This window comes from Zingiber officinale, chromosome 4A (assembly GCF_018446385.1).
Source record: "Zingiber officinale cultivar Zhangliang chromosome 4A, Zo_v1.1, whole genome shotgun sequence".
NCBI lineage: Eukaryota > Viridiplantae > Streptophyta > Magnoliopsida > Zingiberales > Zingiberaceae > Zingiber > Zingiber officinale.
This window is the reverse complement of record NC_055992.1, coordinates 62,908,292-62,935,033: the sequence shown is the minus strand read 5'-3', so window position 1 is coordinate 62,935,033 and position 26,742 is coordinate 62,908,292. Positions and strand designations below refer to the sequence as shown.

Here is a 26,742-nt window from a genome sequence, read left to right as displayed (position 1 = left end):
TAATGATGTGTTGCTAGATACTGCTCATTACTTATGCTTCTAAATGGATTTAGGAGCATTGCCAACGTTACAAAAACCTATAGGGTCACACACAAGGGGCAATTAGACGGAGATTAGGTTCATATGATGAACCAAGAGGATTAGGTTCATGTGATGAACCAAATTGGATTAAGAGTAATCCAAAGTAAACTAATTGAGTTGGACTCAATTTGGTTCATGTGTTAAATGAGTCTAATTTGGACTTAGACTCATTGAGTCAATTTAATTCAATGAATAGAGATTCATTAAATTAAAATTGACTTGAACCAATGGTTAGATTTGATCAACCATGGGAGAGAAGTGGTCAAGTTTGACTTGACTTGAGAGGAAGATGAAAGGTCAAGTTTGACTTGACCATTGCCATCTCATTTGTGAGTTGGCATTAAGTGGACTAATGATGATGTGCCACATCATCAAGGCTAGCACATGTGTGTGCCACCTCATGAGGGAGATCAAAAGTTGTGACTCTTGAAATCCCATAGAGGTTTATAAGCCTAAAAAAGGTGGCCGACCACTTAATTCACAAGTGTGAGTTTCATTTGGTTTTGGTAACCTCCTTCTTCTTCCTCTCTACCTTTCTTCTCTCCCTCTCCTCCACCATTGCTGATACTCTAAGGTTGCTAGCACATCTTTAAAGGTTCTCTCCATAGATTTGTTCGTGTGGATACACATAGAGGGTTGTACACTTGACAACCTTGAGATCCGGCGAACCTTGGACGAGCGGGATTTGCGAAGGGCATCGCATCAAAGGTAAACTCTTTTCTTTGTAGATCTAGTGTAGATCTAGGTTAGAGAAACTCGTACACGTAGAAAAATTTTGTTTTATAACTTCGCACGGATCCGGTGGCATGGGATTCGGGGTTTCCACAACGCAAAAAGCGATTTTTGCGGCCCGAAAAAAACCCAACAATTGATATGCCGGATTGAGATAATAACCTACGATAATTAAACATATATAATTATTAATAATAATATTAAAGATTCTTTATCATTATAAAATACGTACCGGCCAAATGAATATATTTTCCCATTTGATTGTCCCATCTTGTAGTGATTATATCAATGTAATGTTGATACTTGGTTGGTAATTGTAGACGCCTCTTAATTTCCTCTTTTGCTTCATGAATTAGGCGATAAACGTTGCCCATTTGTGGCTTCTTGTCCATATCAACTTTACGTAGAACAACGTACAATGGTTCTACTGCTATAAGAATCTCTGCGATATAGTCCCAAAATCTGACAGATATAATAATTTTTTGCACCTCCTTACCTTCGGTCGTGTTAGAATATCGAGAGGCCTCCCAATCCTCAGAAGAGAACATAACCTTTAATCTGACTTTTTTTTTATTCAACGACTTTAACAGGAAAAAGTGACCCAGAATCTCTCCATCAATAAATTTCCTCATTAATCCATGAACCCAATGATAATTATAGAGGAATTTTGTTAAAGATTGACCTTTTTTTACTACCTTCTTCACTACAAGCTTATCGATATCTGCCATCATCAAATCGATACAGTGTGTTGCGCATGATGTCCAAAATAATGTTTGATACTGTTGCTCCAATAACTCTCCAACCCTCTTAAAGTTGGCACCATTATCTGTAATCACCTGCACTAGCTGCTTTGCACCTATCTCTTGAACTACACTATCCATCAAACGATATATGTAGAGTGCATCATGATAGTCTGTAGTTGCATCAATAGATTTATAAAATATCACCTTTCTATTGCAGTATAGTAGAAAGTTGATAATGCTCATCCGTGTAGGTCCTGTCCAGCCATCACATATCAACGTAACCCCATATAAGCTCCATTGCTTCTTGCATGATAAGATCCAAGTCTTGATCTCCTCCACTTGTTCATCTAAATATGGACCGGCAATTTCATATACAGTCAGAGGTTGAATACTAGGACCAGATTTTTAGATGTTGGACACCATGCTACGATAGTATGTGTTGTTTGCTGCATTAGGGGAAATATGATTAAAATGAAAAAATTTAACAATACTTTTACCGATTGATTTCTTCTTCTCTTTTAAATATGTATCATCAATCCTAGTCTATTTGCTAGCTTGGTCTAGGAATGTCAATGGATCAATATCAGCAATATTGACTGCACGTCTTCGTCCCATAGAAGGAAAAAAACGACCAATACCGCCTTGTGTATAAGGAAGACGAACATTTGCACTCCTTCCTAATGTTGATGCAGTAGTTGAGCCACTTCCACGGGCACCAGAGCCACTTCTATATCGCATATTTTGCTCATAGTCATATTGAGTTCGAAAGTCGCTGAGAGCTGCTAAAAAGTCTTCATCATTTGGAACTTCACCATGACCTTCAAATTCATCATAGATTGGTTCTTTAGAGCTTTGGCTATCAATAAGTTCACGTTGTTGTTGTTGTTTATACATTAATGTTTTTTTGCCATCAAGTTCGTCTTTCATTACACGACGAACTTCTTGAGAAACTTTTGGACAATTAGAAACATCCGGATATCCACCAGCAAAATGTTGTTTTAGGCGTGTGACTCCACCGTTGCGTCCAATCATATTACAATGCAAACATTGCCAATGGAATCGATTTTCTAATCGACATGCGTGTCTCCAAGCTGGATCATGAGATTGTTGTTTGGGTGTCATTGCCTATGCATGATAAAAAAATTAAAAATAATACACATTTCTAGGTAATGATCATCATTTTATAACGTTAAGAATATATTTATCATTGTAAATTTATAAATTAAATATATAAATTATAAAGAGCAACTTTCTAAAATTTGAAACAATCTCCTAAAAATATTAATTCACCTTTCTCAATTTAGAATGATCAGAATTGCAATATAAGTGTTTTATTGAATCATAAACATGACAGCATAACTTTATCCAAATTTTTAAAATAAAAGACTTGTAATATTTCTAAACAAATTACAAAATTACAAAAATTAATATTCATGGATCCAAATTTTAAATTAATTCTAAGATAAAAAAATATTATCTATAATAAATATATAAATTAGCATAAAGATGTTACTTTATATATAATAATTATATAAATTAATTAATTAATTAATTAATTATTATTTGTAAAAATATGAAATGATAAAAATATCAAAATATAAATTTAATTTATTAGTTTTTTTTAGATTTTTTTTAGAATTTTTATTTTTTTAGAATATTAGAATATAAATCTGAATTATTATTATTTTTTAAAAAATTTTAAATTAAATTTTAAATAATAAAAAATATTATAATATATATATACCAGATTTCTTATATTTTTTTAAAAATTTTAAACAGATTTTTTATAATTTTTTTAAAATTTTAAACATATTTTTTATAATTTTTTTAAAATTTTTAAATACAATTTAAAACATTGAAAATTAATTTTTCAGAATATTAATTAAAATTTTAATTTTTAAATATATTTTAATTTTTATTGAGAAAAGTTAATTAGGATTTAGAAAAACCTGTTTGAAATACCATAAGCGAATACCATACCAACCATAGGAATTGTTATAAATTTAAATTATATATAATTTCCTTCACCCCTACCCCTAGGGCACACGCGGCACACGCGGGCACGGGCGCCGGCAGCAACGAACAATCACGCCGCTCGACAGCAGCGGATCGCAAGGGTCCGGCGGCACCAGAGGCGTCCGGCGACTCCTTCGGCGTCGCCTGCGATGCATACGAGATGGGAAATCGTACCTCTGTCGTTGCTCGTCTCGCCGCTGCTCGCCTCGCCTCGCCTCGTCGTTGCTCGCCTCGCCTCGCCGTTGCTCACTGCTGCTAATCGATCGCTCGCTGATACGTTTTTATAGGATTTTTGCGAGCGACAGAAGAAATCGAATTGATTCCTTCTGTCGTGCGTGCTGGCAAGCATCAACGAGCGTATCACGCGCCGAAAGCACAGCGCCACGCCTGCGCGTATCACGCGTCGAAATTTCTGCGTGTCGAGTGCCGGTTTCGGCCGGGCGATGGAACGATAAAAATCATCCGTGCCGCCCGGCATGAAACGGTATTCTAAACCTTGATAGATATCATGATTAGAAGAAAAATTAGTATTTTATATGTACAAAAGATCAAATAGGTAAGAGAGAAGACAAAGATGATAGAAAGCTCAGGTTTTAAGTTATGATATACTGGAATAAGTAAAACAAGAAATAAAGTAGATATTGTTGTAGATAGTTTCATTAAAGGATAAAGTTGTAAGAGTAGTTAGAAAGGGGATAGGATTATAACTCTCAAGATGGTAGTAGAAAAAGAAATTATTAGCGTAATTAGCATATATGCACCTTAAGTAAGATTAGATGAACACACCATATGTAGGTTTTGGGACAACCTAAATGAGGTATTATAAAACATTCTGCCAAATAAAATGATTTTAATAGGAGAAGATCTAAATGGACATGTCAAACCAAAAAATAAGGAATATGTTAAATGGATATGTTGAACTGAAAAATAAGGAATATGTTAAGGTACATGGGGTTACGAATTTGAAACAAGAAATGAAGAAGGAAAAACTATATTGGATTTTGTGATAGCATATAACATTATACTAGCTAATATATTTTTTAAGAAAAGAGAAGAATACTTGATCATCTTCAAAAGTGAGAATAATAAATCACAAATTGAGGAAGGATAGAAAAAATTGTAAAGATTACATGGTCATCCCTAATGAAAACTTAAGTATCCAATATAGGTTAGTAATGTTGGATATACACCTCAAGCATAGTATCAATAGAAAGAAAAATATGCACGACTCCTATAATTAAGCGATGGAAGTTAAAGAATGGAATACAAAATATAATTAAGGAGAGGATAGGAGTACAAGTATTAGGAGAACTATATGACTCGAATACGACATAAGACAAGATGATATCAATGTTGAAAATAATAGCCAAGAGTGTACTTGGTGAGTCAAAGGTGTTAGGATCTTCGGATGCGGCTAGAGAGGGGGGGTGTGAATAGCCGACCCCAAATTCTCGTTTCTTCCTACAAATTGAGTTAGCGCAGCGGAAATAAAAGATAGAAACGAAACGAAGAATATCAAACCTCAAACGCGACGATATAACGAGGTTCGGAGATGATACTCCTACTCCTCGGCGTGTCCGTAAGGTGGACGAATCCTATCAATCCGTCGGTGAATGGGACCCCGGAAAACCGGCTAATAAAAACTCCTTCTGGGTGGAGAAACCTCGCCACAATCTCTCTTGCAACAGCAAGATCGGAGTACAAAGATATAGCAAGAAGTCAAGAAGAATATGAATGTAAAAGCACTAGTTTGCTTGCCTTCTCGTCGACTGTTGATGAAGCAGCAACTTCACGGATGCCAACTACAGCAGCAACTGTTGTTGGAGACCCAGCCGAGGGAAGCTCACACGAACCTTCAACGGTAGAGAGCTCAACAAAGCTCAGATAGCAGGAGCAAGAAGAAGAAGAAGAAGCAGAAGAAGAAGAACTTCTGTAGAGGCCCTTCCACCTCGTTATATAACTTCGACCTGCGAAGAAGAAGACAGAAATCTAGCCGTTGTATCTCAACGGCTAGGCCTAGACCGATCAAGCCATAGCCTGATCGGTCCAGGACATCCCTGATCGGTCTGTGGACCGATCAGGCCCTAGTCTGATCGGTCCCCAGACCGATCCCAACTCTTCACAGTGAGGGGTTGCCGATCCCTGATCGGTCTGTGGACCGATCAGGCCATAAGTGGATCGGTCCACAGACCGATCCCCCTATTGATCCCCTATTGTCTCGCTTCTTACTGATCGGTCACCAGACCGATCAGATAACCCACAGAAAGCTACTGTGTGGTTACTGATCGGTCACGAGACCAATCAGATAACTAAGGTATCACTGGATCGGTCGACAGACCGATCCAGACAGCCAAAGTATCACTGGATCGGTCAACAGACCGATCCAATGACTCTGTTGGTTTTAGAGCTTCCCAGCCCTAAACCCTAACGTCTTCCTGGTCCAGAGAACGAGCTACCGAACCCTCTCTGACCTAATCCGGAGAACGAGCTACCGAACCCTCTCCGACTTCCACGTCCGGTCCAGATAACGAGCTACCAAGCCCTCTCTGACCTAGTCCGGAGAACGAGCTACCGAGCCCTCTCCGACTTCCACGTCCGGTCCAGAGAACGAGCTACCGAGCCCTCTCTGACCTAGTCCAGAGCGAGCTCAAGGCCCTCTCAACTTTGTCGGTCCGAGACCGAGCTCGAGCCCTCTCGGACCTAGTCCGAGAACGAGCTGAGCCCTCTCAGACTCCATCCGGTCCAGAGAACGAGCTACCGAGCCCTCTCTGACCTAGTCCGGAGAATGAGCTACCGAGCCCTCTCCGACTCCACGTCCGGTCCAGAGAACGAGCTACCGAGCCCTCTCTGACCTAGTCCGGAGCGCGAGCTACCGAGCCCTCTCCACTCTACGTTCGGTCCGAGCGAGCTCGAGCCCTCTCGACCTAGTCCGGAGAACGAGCTACCGAGCCCTCTCGACTCCATCGCGAGCCAAGCCCTCTCGGCCTGAGTCAGGAGGCGAGCTACCGAGCCCTCTCCGACTCTACGTTTGGTCCAGAGACCGAGCTACCGAGCCCTCTCTGACCTAGTCCGGAGAACGAGCTACCGAGCCCTCTCCGACTCCATCCAGTCCAGAGAACGAGCTACCGAGCCCTCTCTGACCTAGTCCGGAGAACGAGCTACCGAGCCCTCTCCGACTCTACGTTTAGTCCAAAGAACGAGCTACCGAGCCCTCTCTGACCTAGTCCGGAGAACGAGCTACCGAGCCCTCTCTGACCTAGTCCGGAGAACGAGCTACCGAGCCCTCTCCGACTCCATCCAGTCCAGAGAACGAGCTACCGAGCCCTCTCTGACCTAGTCCGGAGAACGAGCTACCGAGCCCTCTCTGACCTAGTCCGGAGAACGAGCCACCGAGCCCTCTCCGACTCCATCCAGTCCAGAGAACGAGCTACTGAGCCCTCTCTGACCTAGTCCGGAGAACGAGCTACCGAGCCCTCTCCAACTCCATCCAGTCCAGAGAACGAGCTACCGAGCCCTCTCTGACCTCCCATGCCAAGCTTCCATACTTGGACTTTTCCTGTGCCAAGCTCCCTGCTTGGACTTTTCCCGTGCCAAGCTCCCTGCTTGGACTTTTCCCGTGCCAAGCTCCCTGCTTGGACTTTTCCGTGCCAAGTCTCCATACTTGGACTTTTCCGTGCCAAGTCTCCATACTTGGACTTTTCCCGAATCAAGTCAACTCAAGTCGGGTCAACCAAGTCAATCTTGACCAAAGGTTGCACCCACAATCCCCCAAGTTCCTATAATCCTATTCTTGTCAAACATCAAAGTATAACTTCTCCATTCTTGTCAAACATCAAAATATACCTCGAGTCAGGTCAACTCGAGTCGGGTCACCCAAGTCAACCTTGACCTAAGGTTGCACCAACAAAAGGGACGTACATCTTGGTGATGAAATAAGAAAGTATAGGAGAAAGTGAAAGAAAAACGAACAACCTATAAACCATTATATACTTGTAAGAATGAGGGCAACTTAAAAAATATATAATAATCAAGAAAGAAGCTAAGCAAGTAGTGAATGAAGCAAAAATTAAAACTTTTGAACACTTATATCAAAAATTAGATACAAAATGAAGGGAAAAATATTACAGAATAGCTAATACGAGAGAGAGATAAGATATTTTATTAAATAAGAAGTATTAAAGATGAATAAATAGAGTACTAGTAAATGATGAGGATATAAAAGAGTGATGGAAGAGATATTTTTTTTCAATTTTTTAATGAAGGTTTAGGAGATCAACTTAACTTAGATAATTTAAGTAGGTTAAATAAGTAAAAAAAATTAAGTAGGTCAAACTTCAGAAGTAGAACAAACTTTAAATGAGATGCAAAATAAAAAAGTAATTGGATAAGATAATATTCCAATAGAGATATGAAAGTGCTTAGGGAAACAAGGTATTGAATGATTTACAAAATTATTTAACTTAATATTGAAAACGAAATACAGGAGGATAAGTACTCTAATTCCTTTTTATATAAGAACAATGGAGACATACACAATTTTACAAACTATAGGGATATTAAACTAATATGGCATACCATGAAACGTGATAAAGTAATAAAAAAAGATTCTGGATCGAGACCACTGTGGTAGAAAATCAATTGAAATTCATACTTGGAAGGTCGATAATATAAGCTATATATCTTCTTAGGTAACTAATTAAAAAATATCGGGACCAAGAAAAATTATATGGAGAATTTTAAAAAAAAGAGATATTAACGTAACATATATTGAATTAATTAAAGATATATATGAGGATATAAACAACAAGAGTGAAAACTTCAGGCAGATTAACCGAAGCGTTTCCCATAAAAATAAGATTACATCTATTAGATCGAGAAAACACTAGAGAGGGCGGGGTGGTGAATAGCATGCTTCGTAGACGTTAGGAATTCGTTCGAAAAACAAAGTTATGTAATGGAAAAAACTAAATTAGAATAGAAGACACGGTGGTTTTACTTGGTTCGCACCCTATGGCTACTACTCCAAGACCCACAATCACTTTTATCGCTTTTGATGGTCAATGACTATTAATCTTCTTCTTAAAAGAGAAGACGACTCGTTTCTTTTACAATGATAGGGTTCGGTAACAAATTTGCCGACCCTTAGAATATTTTAGCATGAAAAGAAACGAGTATAATAAAACAAAATGTAGCTAACTAAGCATTACCAAATGCTAGGCTCATTTGAGCTTGTAGCAGTCTCGCGTCGTTCTTGCATCGTTGAAACAGAGCGCAATAGCATTTGGGAGTCGGAGAGGTGTATAACAACTTTTGGAATGATGTCGTCATTGGTTGGAGCTTTGGCACTAAATGGAAGTAAAGAGGCATACAGAGGATGATCTAAAGCTGTCGTTTGAAACCCCTTTTAAAGATGATTCTAGGGCTTGGACCAACGCCAAGTGCCCCTAGCTTGGCTTATCAAATCCACCTCCGTCGGTGAGTTAGCTGACTCTAGGCGCCTGGACTACTAATGTGGCACCATATGGACGAAGTTCTTCCATCACAACTTTATCCCTTCCCAGACGTCAGGATCCCTCCCGAGCGCTTGGAAGTTGACGTGCACCACATAATCACGACGTGCCACCTTATCTAGACACAACCTGCATTTTGAGCCATCCGAGCACTAGATCCACTCGGGGCGCTCAGACCTCTAGTCGCCTAGATCCACTCTGAGCGCCCGATGTTCCTTTTTTCAACCGCCTCCCATTTTTAGCTTCCTGCATCATAGTTGAAATCTTAAATAGGACCAACACCTACTGCTCTCCTTTCGAGAGTGCACCCTCACTATTCCACTAGGAGAGTTTACCTGGAGTCAAACCTTGGTCCATCCGTCTTGTTTGGACTTTTGCTCAGCTTGATCTCGACCCTCGGGACTTTCCTCTAGGCCTCCGATCCTCGACCCATCTAGACTTTTTGCTTGGTAATTCCTGCCTAATCCATCCGATTAGGACTTCCTTGCCCAATCCCTCCGACCAAGATGTCCTTGCCTAGACTCAACTAGAACTTTCCTGCAAACTTAATAAGCACATCAAACCTCAAAAGGACTTAACTTTTAATCCTTTGCCAATATCAAAACCTAGATTCAAGCATATGATATTTCTTGCACCAACAACATCAAGGATCATCAATCTTTATCTTTTTACACTAATCATGGATGAACTCACGGGAAACATTTAAGATACGGTACCATGATGCATATTATATAGTGTATATTGTTTACAGATGATATTATTGTGTTAGATTAGACATGTGAAGGAGTAAATGTTAAATTCAAATCTTGGCGGAAAACACTAGAAATGAAAGATTTTAAACTTAGAGTAAAACAAAATATATAAAATTTAAATTTAGTAATATTATATGTAATGAGACAATTGTTAAAATAGGAGATGATGAGTTGTCTAAGAGCTTTAAATATTTAAGATTTTTTTGCAAAAGGATAGAGGGACTGAGAGAATGTCTTACATAGAATACAAGCAGAGCGTCAGGTGTTTTATGTGATCATAAAGTACCTTTAAAACTTAAAGGAAAGTTTTACAAAATGACGGTTAGATCTGCTATGTTATATGTTGCTGAATATTGAGTTGTGACTCGAGCATATGAGTAGAAGATGAGAGTTACAGAGATGAAGATGTTAAGGTGGATGTGTAGACATACAAAAATAGACAATATAAGAAATAAAAACATCATAGAAAAAGTCAGAGTTATATCTATTGAGAAAAAACTCTGAAAGATAATTTAAGATGAAACAGATGTATATATGACCAATAAATGCTCGAGTTATACACTTTGAAACAATGAAAAATATGCATATCAAACGAGGAAGAAGACCAAAAAAAACTTAGTTAGTAATAATAAAATAAAATTTAGTTAACTATAGAAGATGATGATATAATAGTGGATAGAGCCTAATGATGTTAAAGAATCTATATAACTGACCCTACTTAATAGGATAAGGCTAGGTGGTTGCTATATAGAGCTTAATCATTAAAGGATAATTTCCATGAAGTCGAGTTCACAAAGTTGAGACCTTAATAAGGATGATATATAGTTTTTGATTGAATATTTCTAATGATATAGTTATAGTTTGTATATAGTTCAACAATACCATAAAATTAATGCAGACAGACTCAACTAGATAAGATTAACACAACAAGGGTGCTTTCTCTTTTGCTTGCTTTTTTTACTCTTATGTTTGCTTAGAAAATGGGTTAAGAATGTTCCTACATTCACTCAAGAACTACTTCCAAAAAGCAAGAGCTCGAATGAAAAAACCCAAACTTTTCTCCTTTTATAGACCACTTACTATTCTGTTCTGAAAATCATCTATCTAGTTTACACCCACTAGTCGACTATTATCTTGTCAATCACTCGTTGTTGCGAAGCCTTTTCAACAATGACTCTTTTCGTGTGCATCAGTCGACTGGTAGCCATCATGATTCAATTGATATATCATCAGTCAAATGTCCTCCAAATGTCCTCCCAAATAGAACCTTCTTTTCGCTAGCTTCTTAACTTAAGTTAACTGTCCAATTGACTCAACCATTGTATTCCACAATAGTCGACTGATTCAAACTATGCAATCCTGAATAAGTAACTTTTGGGTGTGTGGTTTAACAGTCGACTTGATTTCTTCCATCAACCATATCTTCTTTTAGTGATTAGTACTCTAATTCCGACCATTTTGAGACTAAATTTGTGTCATGCTAAGAGATCCCATGACTCTAAGGCTTGCTCGTCTAACTAGTACAAGTTAACCTCGAGTTACCAAGATTTTATCCTTACCTATTCGACTTATCCAACCTCAACCAACTAAAACTTCTCATGCCTAAAGATCATGTCTTTGAGACTTCATCTATTGTTAATATCTAGTCGACCTCAATCTAACTAGGACTTTCACATATTCAGCCTAAGTCAATCTTGATCTGCCAAAACTCTCACTTGGTTAGAGCTCACTCCTATAAGATTTCAACCTTATTTGACATCCAATCAACCTTGACTTACTAGAACTTCTACTTGCCTAGAAGAGTTCCTCCAGGAATTCAACCTTAACACATTAGAACTTCCACTTGCCAAGAGTTCACCATTGGAACTTCATCACTATTAAACATCTTTGACCTACATAAACTTCCATCATTGCTAAGCACCTAATCCTCCTTGACCTACCTAGACTTCTACTTGCCAACACTATGATAGACATCTCCAATGTCAATCCCATATTGAACTTTTACATTTGTGAACTCCATGTTGGACTTTTCCAATGCTAACACCTATTGAACTTTTCATCAACCAATTCTTGTTGGACTTATTAAATGTCAACAGCTATTCGACTTTCCATCTATCAACTCCCTATTGAACTTTTTCAATGCTAACACCTATTGAACTTCAACATTACCAAATGTTTGGTTCACCTCGACCCATTTGAACTTCATACACTGTTAAGTATTTGATCTACCTTGACTTAATTTAACATATCCAAACAATAAACATATTGCTCAAACATTAAAATACAAACCTTGTTCTGTCAACTAAGTTGGATAAGATTGCACCAACACACCGAAGTCACCGAGCTCGCCATTAAGTTCGTTTGTGTGTTCTAGTTGTTAAGACTAATCTTTCCTACTTTAGCTAAATATGAAAACAATATAACTCAATCTATGTTCCCTAGAATTGGATTTTTCTTTTTCAATTTTGCAACTTGGCAAACCATACAAAAGGTCTCTTTGAAGAATCCAACATAGCTAGGATGATAGTGTTTAATTTATTCTGAACATTAACAACTTGTCTCTTAGTGCCATTCTCTTTTCTATACTCTGAAAGATACTAGAGCATAAAGTGAAAACATATGATAAATATCTGAAAGTGTGATCAGATCTTACTTGTCTGATAGGTAATCCATCATAAACGTTGAAGGCTTTCCCACAACAAGTGGCTCTCGTTGGGTTGAACCATAAATCGCACCGACCATAGAACCTCCACCTGAAGTACATAAGATAATAATTCAAAGTAATCTTTGGAAAAGCCAGAAATCGAAGTCATCCACACACAATGGTATAAACCGTCAAGTAGTTCTGTTCATTAATTTTCCTAGACAGTCCCTATTACTAAGAAGTAAAATGATGGTATGGCACACTACAAATACCACAAAAATATCTTGATTTGCTATTTTCCTTGTATCTTCAAATTCTTGTTACTTGCACTCAAGCATAAATATGTGACACGAGTATGCTGTAGGTGCAAAATCTCTCTTTTTTAATAGTTTTATTGTGTGATCAAGAAGGTTGATCAAGAGTTTTAGGGTCAAAGAATCTAGCATAAGATTGAACTATATATAAGACACATCCCTTTGCTATGAGCACGTATTAGCAAAAACATTTGTTAGGTTTTGCTACTATTACAATCTAATTTATAACAAATAGAAATTAGTCAGCAATTTGCATTGTTATTGACACTTTGGCTCCACCACTTAGTGGGGTCACAATCGGAAGAATACAAGTTGAGTTTGTCTAAGGCTGGATGAATGGAAAACATGGTCCAACCATGGTGGGGGGTGACTCAGTTAAGGCATCCATGGCCTTGGCAAGACTATTCGAGTTTAGATAAGGTGGATAATATTATCCAAGCGAATAAGCTTAACTTAAAGTGTTTGTTTACCTTCTTGAGAAGGGGAGATTTAAGGGGGTGTGACTCCTTTTGTCTCATTGGCTCTTCTAGGATTGCTAAGGTTAGAAAGTGTTGGGCAAAGAATGTCATGGATTTTCCAAAAATTATCATAAGTCTTCCTTTGAAATATAGTAGACCTACAGAGAGTATTGGCCAAGGTGTGCTATCATATGTTATAATTATTAGAAGCTGATTTCTATTGTGGATCATTTAGCCTCTCTATATACACAAGACAGTTCTTCACCATGCATGTTCATCTATCTGATTGTTTGTAAGAATGATTTAGGGTTGTTAATTATTTCCCACATCAGCACTCTCCTTCACCTTTAGTGCATGAGACAAGTGACAATGTGCGCTTTAATACAAGAGGTCCTTTTCCTTTCCATTTAAAGAGTCCCCAATAACTTTGTTGGTTATTTTAACTTGTGGTTTAATTAATGTATGGGAAGCTATTCAAGGTAACATTTTTCTTAATAGTGGTTGTCATACTCCATCCTTTTTCTTGCTATGGACATCATACCCCTCGGTTCTTGTAGGTCAGGAAAGCCCTACAAGGTCACTAGGCTTAGATAGGTATTGAAAGAAGATTATTGCATACCTTCCACCATGACCCACTCCAATTTTACAAAACTCTACAGCCAATACCAAATCCCTGCTTACTTTCATTTTCACATCCCAACTCTAGATTATTGAGTTTATAATCCCCACAAGGTTAGATCTCATTTTTTTTCACATTATTGAGGCAAGGCTTCACCGTCACATTCCTACCTTTGTCATCCATCTCCTCAATAAGTGGGACCTATCTGTAAGTGAATTCTCTTCTAATTCCTCGTGTCACCTTATTATCTTCCAAAACAAGGCTAATAGGTTGAACATAGAGTCAAATGAGAATCTTTTTTGCTAGGGTTATTAGATAGTCATCTAGAGTCATATGTCTAATTAAGTTAACAACCTCACCTGAAAGAGGTCTTTTTGTCTTTGGTTTGAATTGGCTCATACCAACCCAATGGTCATTTTGTACTATAGTCCACAACATTCTTTGTAACCTTTTCAAAGAGGATAATAAAAAAAGGTGAGTGCCTCTTGGCATGGGTCTATACCTCTACTTTCCTTCAGTAACCTCACCAAGATGGGCCATGAGGCTTTGGATCTCTAAAAGTTTGCAATTTCTAATCCCATTAGCGTACAACATTCTATCACTTCTCTTTTCCAGATATGGACATGGACTTTGCAATTCCACCTCAAGACAATTATAAGAACTACAATTAGAACCCAAACTTCAAAGTGTCAATAAAAGTTTTCTAGCGCCTAAAACCGGTTTTAGTAAATTTGATTAAATTGAGTTTTAAAATTTTATTTATTTAATTTAATTATGTATCATAACTATACTTATACTAAAGGAGGCTGAGTAATTAACATGCTAAGTAATAAATTAACAAACCCGGCCCAATTGGTTAGAAAACCCCTCTTCCCTACCTTGCAACCTTTAAGGAACCTTGTCGGAGCGCTTAACGTCGTTTCCCCTACGTTTCGCTAAGTATCTTTTCAGGCGCAAAATGCTAAGGCAAATTTTCTAATATGTTTGTCTACACTAGATGGGTCGTAGTGTGGATGTTTTGAGGTTGGTTGCATGCCTTATTGTTAATAAGTATGTTTTTTTTTATTGTTGTAAGGTTTTGATGAAGTTCTACAACCTCTTTGCTCGGAAATTTTCATGCTGGAATCTGTTTTGTTTTGGAAAATTCGGCTGCTGTAGGGATGCTGGAAAGGGAGGGGTTTGGAGGGGCTTAGAAGGAATGGGCAAGGTGAGGAAAAAGGGCTGGAGGGGCTGATTTTGATTTGTTATTCGGTGGATAAATCTTTGTCAATGCTGCGATCGTTCTTTTTCTTTGTGTTGGTTTCCTAGTTGCCTGTGTGTGGACTTATGTTTCCAGAATTTTTATCAGAATTTTGTCCATTTATATAGGCTCGGTAACTAATTTCTTTTAGTCGGTAATGTGAGAATAGGATTTCCTACTATCTGATTGAAACCAGAAATGACTCAAGAAGAACAAAAAATGGAGTTTTAAGTGGTAAATTGATAGAAGGAAAGGTTGAGATGATTTAACATGTTTAAAGGAGATCAATAGGTTCTATACTTGTTAAATCTATTGGATTGGAAGGTTTAAGGTCGAGAGGGTGATTGTCAATGGTTAAATAAAAATATAGATGGATATTGCCAGGGCAGAACCCTTAAAGATTTTACTTTTTATTTATGACTAAGCACATTTAATTCATTTAACATAACATGTAGTAACGACTTTTATTATTATGCACGAAAAGAAAATCGTTTTGTTTTTAGCAATGACTCTTGATGCATGAAAAGTAAACTATTTTGTCTTAGCATGCAAAGTAAATTATCTTAAGATACTTTTGTTGAATGTGGCAATGTGAATTGTAAAGGAGTCCAACTTAGGGGATACTGGAATTCTTTATCAAATCAGAGGAAAAGGGGTTGTGGGATCCGGCTTAGAGGATACCGGAATCCCTACCAAAGCTTGTGGAACCTAGCTTACAGGATATCGGGGAACACAACCAAACCTAGTACTATGGTAAAGATCCGGCTTAGAGGATACTGGAATCCTTACCAAAGCTTGTGGAACCCAGTTTAGAGGATACCGAGAAACACTACCAAGTCTAGTATTAAGGAAAATGTTTGGCCAAATGAACAAAGGTTGAGGTAAAGGAGCCACTTTCAATGAACTATACTCATTTAAAAATTCTGAAGTTTAAGGTTGATGCGAAAGTAAATGTTTGATGTTAGTTCAATACAGTTTGAAGGTGCATGGAATTAAATGGCAGCAGGAATTTAAATTTTCATTTTAAATGTTCAAACTATTTTCTTAAAGATATATTAAAAAGCATGTGTGTGTAGTTATTTCTTGCTATAAAATGTTGAACTTGCTGAGTCTTTAGACTCACAAGTCCATATGGTGCAGGTAATGAAGGGACGGAGGGTCTTGATGGATGATCAGCTAGCTCGTACCAGGTAGTGCACACTAGGTGATTTTTTTATTTTAGTTTATATCATTCTCCGCATTAGGATATGCGGTTTTCCTTCCTGAGTCGACGATGTAGTTGATTGTTAGATGTTTTAGGACCCTTTAATTGGTTGGTTGCACATTTTGATCTTTTGGATATTTATTTATTACTATGATGTTCAGACAGAATTTTTATTGGGTTTCTAGTGGAACATGTTCGAAATGCATGACATTGGAGTTGAGTTATTTAAATTTCGGATGTTTGGTACTACATGCATTTATATATATAAAGTGTTAGGATGTTTTAGTTTTCACCCAAGTAGACATAGTGCCTCACCCTTCCTAGGACTCCCCCCAACTCTAAGGTCTTCTATCGAGGTTGAGATTATTAGTAGCGATATGACGACAAGGATCCAACTTTGGCTAAGGTCCAAAGAATTAAAATTGAGGTTCTTGAGATAGAGATTGAGGTTCTTGAGGTCAAGTTTTAAGGTATCTGGGATAGACATCGAGGTAGCTCACACCGAGGAGATAACAGTTCGAAATAAGGGAGTGATCTCACTCCTTAGGTTGGAGCATCCTTAACCAAGTCACCCTAAGACAAATGATAGTCAACTCTGACTAAAGGTTTACGGATTCAATGTATGACATCCTAAACTAAAGGTCCAAAGAAGTGATGCATGCCTCTGCCAAAGAAGAGAACCCGTCAAGAAGGACCTTCACCCACCCTTCATTGTGATTAAAGTGAACTTTAGGCCATGAAGGGGTTCTTTTCTAGAGTGGAGTAGAGAATGTCTCAAACTTCTTGGAGAGGTTCAATGTATGACACTATGGTCTAGTAGAAACCTCATAGGTTGCTTCTCAGTAAGAGGCAAGAAGAAGAAATTAAGATGGAACTTGCTGGATTCAGATGAGTAGTGGAACAAGTTCCAGCTAGCAAGGAAGTATTATAGTGTAGTCCTCATATCCCCCTTAGCTCGGAAGTATCATGTTATGCCCTTTGCCAAACTACTTCACACTTCGTTAAAGACTCGATGAAAAACTTTCATAAACATATAGCTCAACATAACAAGTTCAGGATGTGAGATATTGAGACACAAAAGAATGCCTTAAGAGGAACCAACCTAACAAAGCTCAACCACCTCAAAGGTGAGGTAGCCCAACGAGACGAGGCCACCTAGGCACTACAAGTCAAGGTGAACATGGATGAGGCATTGCGCCATTATTAGAAAGAGTGGAGCGCCAAGAAGTTTGAGTTGCTAAGCCATTATGAGGAGTCTACCTTGCATGTTTGAGCACTCTGAGCTCAACTACAAGCCAAGAGGCAAAAGATCCTCATCTTGGAGGAGATTGAGGCACTGCTTCAGCTTTAAAAGTGCAGTGTTGAGAAATTTGAGACTACAAGGAGTCTTTCTTGCAAATCTAAGCACTCCAAGTGGAGGTACAAACCGAGAGGAAAAAGATCCTCAACCTAGAGAAGATGAAGGCGCATTAGGTGTCTGAGCTAAAGAACAACATCAACAAGCTTTGGTGGGCCCATGAGTTGATCACATGCCCTCCTATGAGACCGAGGTGAAGCAACACCTAGAATAGGGGTCAAGGCTCTCTATGTTTGACCTACTTACAGTGTCAAAGGATGCCTTCAAGGTGGGGTATACCTTATGTTAGGAGTAGGCCATCTGACCATAGGACTCTTATCCCTATAGGTATAGTGTGTTGAAGGAGACACGGAGTTTCCCAATGTGGCTAGCCACTTTGAAGACAATCAGGCTTTTGAAGGAACTAAAAAGAGATATTTTTTTGGAGCAACAAGAGCAGTGGTGAGCAACTGCTAAGGAGGCTACCAAAAGGATTGTGCTCGGAGAAGAAATATTAACCACAAGCGACGATGAATAGGTTTTGAGTTTTCCTCATCTTTTTGTAGTCATATTCCACTTTTGCTCATTTTGTTAAGCTTGCACTTAAGTATAGTGAAAGAGAGTTTTTATAGGTATACCTTGGTTCATTTTGCTTCCTCCCTCATTCCCATCTCTTTTCATTTCCTGAGATGCTTGGTGTGTCCTTTATATTATTTGACACCCAATAATAGATTATTTATGCAGCTTCAATCTAGTAGAAAACACACCTTACCATGCAACTTTCACCCAAATATAAATCATGGTCGAGATTGGGAAAGCATTGATCTTGACCTCAATCCTTTGTTGGCTAGCCTTTAGTCCTTCCAACCTTAGAGTTTACTTGTATATCGTAGCTCAAGTGGCATGACCTTGACTTCGGCTCTCATTAAAGGAGGTCCTCAAGGTAGCCCCTAATTATCATATGTAATTTAGCTAGTTGAGCCTTCACCTTAGTCCTCACCAAGGAAAGGCCTCAAAGATTATATAGGTCAACACTTCAACTTCAGGTCGACTTCTTAGCTTAGATTGGAGAACTTATGTCATTTTATTTCAAGCACCCTACAAAGCCCTATAAACTGCTTGGATAGGCTGAAGGTCTTAACATTTTCCTTCAGTGTTCCATAGAGTTTATGTATGTCACAATGTCACATAATCAAGGTTAGAGGATTTATATTATTTATTTTATGTCACCTCTCAGAGCTCTAACTTATGGTTAGCTTACATTAGAAAACTTACGTCATGTTCTTTTATGGCACAAGTCTTGATTGTTGATTGACTTGGAACGTCTTATATTCTTTTGTAGCACCCTATAAAGTTGCCTCTTAATTCCCTTAGCATGGAGTGCATATCATTTTTTTATGGTGCCCCCAAGAGCCTTGCAACTTTAGTTAGAGGACTTGTAACATTTTCTTTCATGGCATCTCATAAAGCTTTGCTCCCTACTTGAATTGAGTTGGACTCATGCAATTTTATTTCACGTTGCCCCATACAGCTTTGATTCAAAGTGTTATGTCATTCTCTTTCATGGTGTCTCTCGGGATAATAGTGGGGAAATTATCCCTTGTTATGACAGGGCTCAAAAGTCCAATTTGACATCTTATGTCATTTCTTTTTATTTAGCCTTCAAGTCAAACTTCAATTCATATGGGACTAAAGACATTTTCCCCTTGTACTCTTGACTGAATGTATAATACGATTTTCTTTCATGGGATCTCTGAGTTAGTTGAGTCTCACTCTCCCAACTCATGCTAACTACGTCCTCATCTCCCTTAGCCTAATGTCGATTAGCTTTATTCAAAAATGTTTACTCCTTATACTGCTAACAAAAGATCTTATGTGATTTTCTTCTATGGCACCTCTACTTCTTTGGAGACTCTCTACTCTAGCTCATGCTAATTGAGTCAACTCCCTTGGCCTAACATCCATGAGCTTCAAGCACTTCTACCAGAAGCTTCTCGATATTAGTGAAAGTCAATGTCTTCAAAACACATTAGCTAAAAACTACCTAAAATTAGCCAGGGTTGATTCAGCAAGGTGAAGGGCACACTTGGTCACATGACAACTCAGCTTCGGTCTCACCTATGACAATTTTAAGTGCATATAATTCCGAGTTGAAGCATTGAGTAATGATTACTTTAGGAAATAGTATTAGCAAGTATAGGAACTTAATGCATTGCTTTTACATTTAAAAAAACAAATATGATAGTTTAAATAAATTTGACAAAAATTGAATAGAAAGACTGAAGTTCCCTAAATTTCATATAAAACTTCTTGAAGCTTTCCTCCTTGTGAGTTATGACGATCACCCTTAGTTGGCTGGTGAACCAAGTCCTTGCTCATCTCTAAGGCATTCTTGTAGTTGTCATAAGATTCAACTAGGTTGGATTTAACTACTCTAGGACTCTTAGGAACTTTTAGGGTTGAGAATTTAATTATCAGATGGAAGATTGACACAAATGCTTTTATCTCACTCAATGTAGATTGGTCGAAGATGACACTGTAGCAAGAAGGAAAGTCTACAACTAGGAACCTAGTCTCACGTACCTAAATGTTTAGCTCTTGGATTAGAGTGACAATTAGGCTAATTGTTACAAGTGTTAGAATTCCCTTGATTGTGAAATTAGTTAGCATTGTGATCTCCCCTACAAAGTCGCCCAAGGAGTGGCTTATCATCGCGAACACTTTAAAGAGCAGGTCATTGGTTGAACTGCCAATATTTATCAATATCCTCTTCATTAAGCAATTGCCAATTTAAGTGTCAACTACTAGAGCATCTTGATTGTCTCGAATAATTTTTATAGCCTTGTCCTTAGAATAACTCTCCCCACAAACAGTAGTCTCCTAATGGTCACACATATCCCCTTCCATACTAGCTCTAGGATCGTCCTTGGCACCTGAGTCTGTTGGCCTTCCTACCTTTGGAATAATTTTGTAGATAGTCATGGGTCTTCCATGTCATGTGTATGCATCCATGTCATGTGTATGCATGCATTAGCATCGAGTATATGCTCCCAATAGTAGCCAGGGGTCTTCCATGTCATGTGTATGCATCCATTAGCATCGTGTCTATGCTCCCAATGGAACCTGCAATGCTTCAACCAATTCCTCTTATGGAATAGGCTCTAGTAGAAGAGCTTTTAGCTCTTTATGTTATATCCAAGAGTATCTCATACATGTGTGCAGTGATGGAAGCTCTTTCAAGTCGTTTCATGATTGGAGGATATAGGAAGTAATACTTCTCTCAATCATCTAACCTTTTTGGCTCCTCGCCCTTTGCAATTTTATCTTAGTTGACTTGGTCCTCATAGCATTATCGATCATGGTTTGGCAACTCTTTCCATGAACTTTCTCAAGGAACTTTTATATAGTATGTGAGAATTAAGAAGGCTAAAGGATGAATTTGAATGAGATCATAAGAAAATTGAAATTAGAGTCATCTACTTCGCAAACAATGTTGATGAATTTAAATGAACTTCAGGGCAGCTTATGGGCTTCCTACTTCAAAGTCATTATCAACATTCAGGGCCAACCTACAGCTACTCATGAAGCATGCATTAATGTTTTCTCTAAGATTCCCAAAGCATGAAATGAAATGATCCCAAGGGGAGTATAGAGATCCATTGATGTGTAGCCACTTTGGGAGTTGTGGGAAAAACTAAGCAAAGGAGGGCATTTGACATCCCATACATAGTGTGGATGTGATTAGAGACATTGGCGGTTTTGTCACATCCATCAAAGTAGGGGGGCATGAATGTGTCAAGTGTTGGTGCAATCATACCAATATAGTTTTGCATATAGTTTTGATGTTTGTGCAAAATTCAAGTTAGGGAATTATTGTGATATTACATGTGTCAAGTGTGTAGACCAAAAACTTACAAGTGTTGCACGTGCAATAATGGAAGTCCAAGTAGATCGATGAGGACTAGATACTTGGCAAATGGAAATATAAATAGGTAAAATTAGTTGGCACGAGGAAGTCCAAATAGGTCAAGAACTGGATACTTATCACTTGGAAGCCCAAGAAGATTGGGGACTAGATTCTTGGCAGTATTAAGTCCTAGCAGGTCAGGGAGGTCAAATGCTAGTCATTTGATTCAGTTCCGGAGGCGACAAAGCCTCTAGGTATGGAAGCGTGAGGCTTCTTGACACAATGAAGTTCCGGAGGCAATAAAGAATCTCTTGGCATAAAGATAAGCTCCTACGAAAAGAGTCGAGTGCACATGCACTTGGGGTACATGTGGGACTAAACTTAGGAGCGAACTTAACTTTAGGAGTGTAAGAGCCTAAGAGGTTTCTCCACCTTCGAATTCTCTCCGAAAAAAAAAAGAAAAGATAGCGGAAGTTCAAGGAGTGATTTATTGACAATTATAAGTCATGGAGTAGGATCCAAGGGATTGTCTAAATCGATTGTTTAGTTTGTTTGCTTATTCTTATCTTAAATTGCTTTACTTGTATTTTTCCGTTGCATTAACATTTTGTAGAGCCAAATCCATTTGAGGTGAGAGTCTATTCACACACACACACCCTAACCTTTCTTAGTCCCAAGATCGAGGAACTAGCTCTTCTTAGACATTAAAGAAGAAGGGAGTTTAACGTTGGGAACCTTTCCCTCATAGGCTCCTATCCTTTCCTCAAGCTTTCAATTCAGATTATGCTCTTCTCCTTCTAGAACTCATCTGAATTGTCTCCCTTCGACTCACAACTATTTTAGTCCTCTATTATATTTCTATGATATGCGGGCATAAGACCTTTCTTACTCAAAATTTTCCCTCTCTAACTCTCATCTAAACCAACACACAACTTTCACCCCATGGTGTTTAGTTGCTTGATTCTTGTGCTGAAAGATTTTTCATCCTGCCCAAGGAGAAAGAAGAATCCTCGAGTTGCATTTGCTCTAGGTCAATTATTTTCCAAGAAACCTCAGGCAAATCATGTGTTAGGTTCTTTTCTTCTCCTCTTGAAGTCATGTCTCAGTAAATACTCATAGAAGGTGCCAGTCTAATGTGTTTATATTTTAGCTTGGAACATTTAATGGGGTCAAGACAGGAGGAATAAAAGTTGAATTCTGCTAAGGCCAGAATGAGGGCAAACATGGTCAAGAAAGGGCATGACTAAGTCATAGTAGCAATGACCTTCCGATGTGGATAGGTGTTGCTGAAGTGAATGAGCTTAGGCCAAAGTGCCTGCTTAGCTTTTTGAGAAGGGGAGATTTAATGGTGTGTAACTCCTTTTGTTTCTCTCGCTCTCTGAGGTAGCTAAGGTCACTTGGCAGGACATGGATGGTAGAGATCAGATCCCACTTGCTGAACATGGATAGGTAGAGAACATCAGGTTCGGTCCAGACAAAAGCTGCTAAAAGTCCCCTTTTTAAGTATTGTAGCATGTAGCGAGCCATATTTATATACCTTTGAAACATGCACTGTTGGACAATGGGGCATTGTTAGGATTCTTCGGGCTGATTTTTATTGTGGACTATCAAGCCTCTCTCTATATACAAGGCTCTCCTTCACCATACACATGGCATCTATCCAACCATTTATAGGGTCGATTTAAGGTTGTTTATCATTTCCCCATGAGTTACACATTTATTAAATATAAGTATGCAAGAGTTTTTGAAAAAATATATATAAAAATAAGTTAGCGAATATTTCATCATGATAGGATTCAATGTTCAAAGTTGTGCATAATGTCAATTTTGTAATATTGTAATATTAGCATTTCTATAGTAGAATTAAGGTTGCATTGAGAGCATGTTTAATGTATGAAATGATTCATCATGGGCTTATGTTGGTGAATTAGGATGAGGAGTTACGTATTACTTCATTCTTCTAATTGAATAACTTCATCAAATAGAAATAAGATGTAATTTTAATCTGTAGGGAAATAGGAGAATGTAATGTGACTACGAACAACTTTAAGGTGGACAAAGTAGATTCCACGATTGGATCAAGCTGGAGAACTACAAGCTTCCTATGAGTCAATTGATGCAATCCCTATGAGTCAAGAACACAGAAACAACCAACAGATTGCTAATCATTATTGTTATAACATAATTTGAAGTAATACTTTGAGGTACATCAACATTTAATAATTGCTAACATTGATTATTTCATGAATAACTTTCTGGCAACTTTTAAGTTCAGCATTTTCTCCTTCAAGTATTGAGACTATCACTAACCAGATGTAATCAGTGGAATGCAAAGAATAAATGGACATGTCTCGTGAGGAATTGCTAAAGATTATAGAAATTTATGTTCACTATGTGATGCTTTAGAGCACAAAAGCAAAAGTTCCATAATATTGGTAAAATATCCAAGTGAAGTAACAGGGAAACATTCATTCATTGCCATGAAAAAGTAAAAAAGACTGATTAGGGAGACAAACCAGCCCATTCTTGAGCATCGGTAAGATGGGTTACAGCATCACGATTTGTTGCAATAAAAAGACATCCAGGATTTTCACGGATACAAAGAGTCCCATACCTTCAATTAATCAGGAAAGATTAAGCATTAGTTAGAAAGTCAAGTCTAGAAAAGACAATGTTGTGATAATATTCATCTGTGGGCATAAAATAATTAATGTGAATTGAGAAAGAAATACCAAAATTGTTTGTGAAACACAAAGTGTAGATTATAACAAAATTGTTTGTGAAACACAAGGGTAGATATGCAAGATATTTCCGTGTAATCTAATTGCATCTGACAATTAGTCAACTGAATGGAACAACAAAAACTTGTGACAGGTTCACATTGTTTTATTAATTTAAACCGCCTCTTGTAATTATGGTTGCAAGGTTTCCCAACTGACAAAAAGGTGATGTCCACTTTCAAATTACTATTACCATAGGCAATGGGTCTATCCATCTATCAAGTATGTACCATGCGTCCATAAATTATATTGACAGTCATTATAGAACATTGGACTCAAAATAGAGCATTTGCCTATAAAATGTATGCTCAGATATGGATGTTAAGATTCCATATAATAATGGATACTATAACTTACCAATTAACTTCCACAGCCTAGAAAGAAAACAATTATGCAAGCTCGTCTGACAACCTAGTCATTTATGGTTTAAATGTAAAGAGAGGTAAAGAAACAAAGTAACCTACTGAACTTTATAGTAGTTGAAATAGCGGTCAAAACCAACCACTACTGCTCCAACCTAGACAAAGTAACCAAGAAAATAAGATATCAGCATAAGAAAGCAACTAAATACTGCCATTTGGATTATTATTTTTTTATAATAGCACTATAACAAAAGTGCAAAAAAATTAAAAGAAAACAAAAGAAAAAACAAACAAACACAATGCATACACACAACAGTACATAGTTCAACTTACGTTCTTATCATGCTCCATTAGAAAACCTGGCTTGAGCTCAATCTTTTTATCACCATCTTCCTAAGAACATTTGTGTTTTGTGTTAGAATTGTTATGGAGGGTAACTCATGATAGATCTCATATAAGAAATTAGTAAACATATGAATTCCAAGAGATGTATTGGCTAGATTATCAAGTAAGATGGGGATTACTGAAAATCAAGAACCATCCTTCACACTGAATAAATATCCACAATCATTGTCATTGCTTTATAAAGATTACTTTAAACCCTTACATTGTCTTAACTATCCTTGACACAGATATAAACCAAAGGAATATATTAATCTATTGTTACCAACCATCTAATTTACATGAGTGTAAATATTTAGATCACTTTTTTGACTTATTAATCTATTAACTACAAAATAATGAGTTAAGCATAGTTTAAAATCTTGAGATGTAACCGAATTTTCGGTTTATGATCAAAATGATATGGTTTTAGTATCGTATCGTGTTGATATGATTTCGATATTTTTTAAATATAAATATTTTAATTAAAAATAAAAAATTAATCTAAATATTAAAAATACAAAAAATAAAATAAATTTTTTTAAAATAAAAAAATGAAATTGTTGTGCCTCTACATTATAAATAAATAAATAAATAAATAAAATTTTATTATATATTTTAGAATTAATATATATATATATATTAAATTAATGAGATAGTTTTATTAGGTTTTGATTAAGCCTATTTAGATTATCCTATTCATAACTAAGAGTTGATTAAAATTATTAAATTTACGTTAATTATTACTAAGTTTTTTTATCTTACATTGCGTGAGCGTCCTGTTGCACCCCTCGTGAAGGGCAGAGGTGGGTCATGGCACCCGCGATGGGCCGCTACGAGGTCACGGCTCCCTCCGTGACCTCGCGACAACCTCGTAGTCCCGGTGCCAGTAGGTACTGGTGTTGATCCTCACCGGAACGGTAAATACCACCCGCTTCTGGAGGCATGACTCAGTATTTCAATCCATAAGTGATGTACTATTATCAAAATATAGATATATAGAAATGACTAGTTCTTAGATTACTTCAAATAGAAAAATTATGTAATCTTAAGAAATGTTTCTTTCTACAAACCATTCTTCCTTGGGTTTATCATTTCTAAACAAGATATTTGTATGGATCTTTGATGAGATCAAGGTAATTAATGACTTCTCAAACCAAACACCACCAAAAAAAAAAAAATTTGAAATCTTCCACAATTTTGTCATTTTCTACAAGCACTTCTAAAAAACCTTAAGTATCATTATGGCTCCCATAACGAATTCTCTCTAGAGAGTTTTATTGGACTAAGTATGTATTGGATCGTTGCAATGCTAAAAGGGGGTGAATAGTTCATTGAGTTGAGTATGTAGTGGAAAACTGGAAATATACACTGAACGATTTTACACAAGGATTTTACTTGGTTCATAGCCCTCCATGGTTGCTAATCCAAAGCCTAGTTCCTAGCACTACCACCACTATTCTTTCTCATTGTCGGACAACTTTAAGAGGCAGATAAATGTCTTACAATAGTTGTTTGCCTATAAATTAAGAACAAAATAAGTATAAAGAAGAACAATAAAGAAAAGCTCTATGAGCTATGGTTTAAAATCTTGAGCTGTATCGGAGTTTTGGTTTATGGTCTAAACGATACGATTTCGGTATCGTGCCATGTCGATATGGTT

The 26,742-nt window shown here is 37.5% G+C and overlaps 1 protein-coding gene across 2 annotated transcripts in view; it reads right to left on the bottom strand.

Moving 5' to 3' along the window:
- Window positions 1–26,742, bottom strand: part of LOC121969957 (phosphoglycolate phosphatase 1A, chloroplastic-like) — a 54,881-nt gene that overhangs the window by 7,225 nt on the left and 20,914 nt on the right. For both annotated transcript variants that reach the window (XM_042520290.1, XM_042520289.1), the window contains 4 exons: window positions 25,032–25,091; window positions 24,801–24,853; window positions 24,073–24,170; window positions 12,488–12,587 (listed from right to left, as the gene is read on the bottom strand). In XM_042520290.1, coding sequence (XP_042376224.1) covers window positions 12,488–12,587; window positions 24,073–24,170; window positions 24,801–24,853; window positions 25,032–25,091 — 311 coding nt within the window. The remainder of the gene's footprint in view (window positions 1–12,487; window positions 12,588–24,072; window positions 24,171–24,800; window positions 24,854–25,031; window positions 25,092–26,742) is intronic.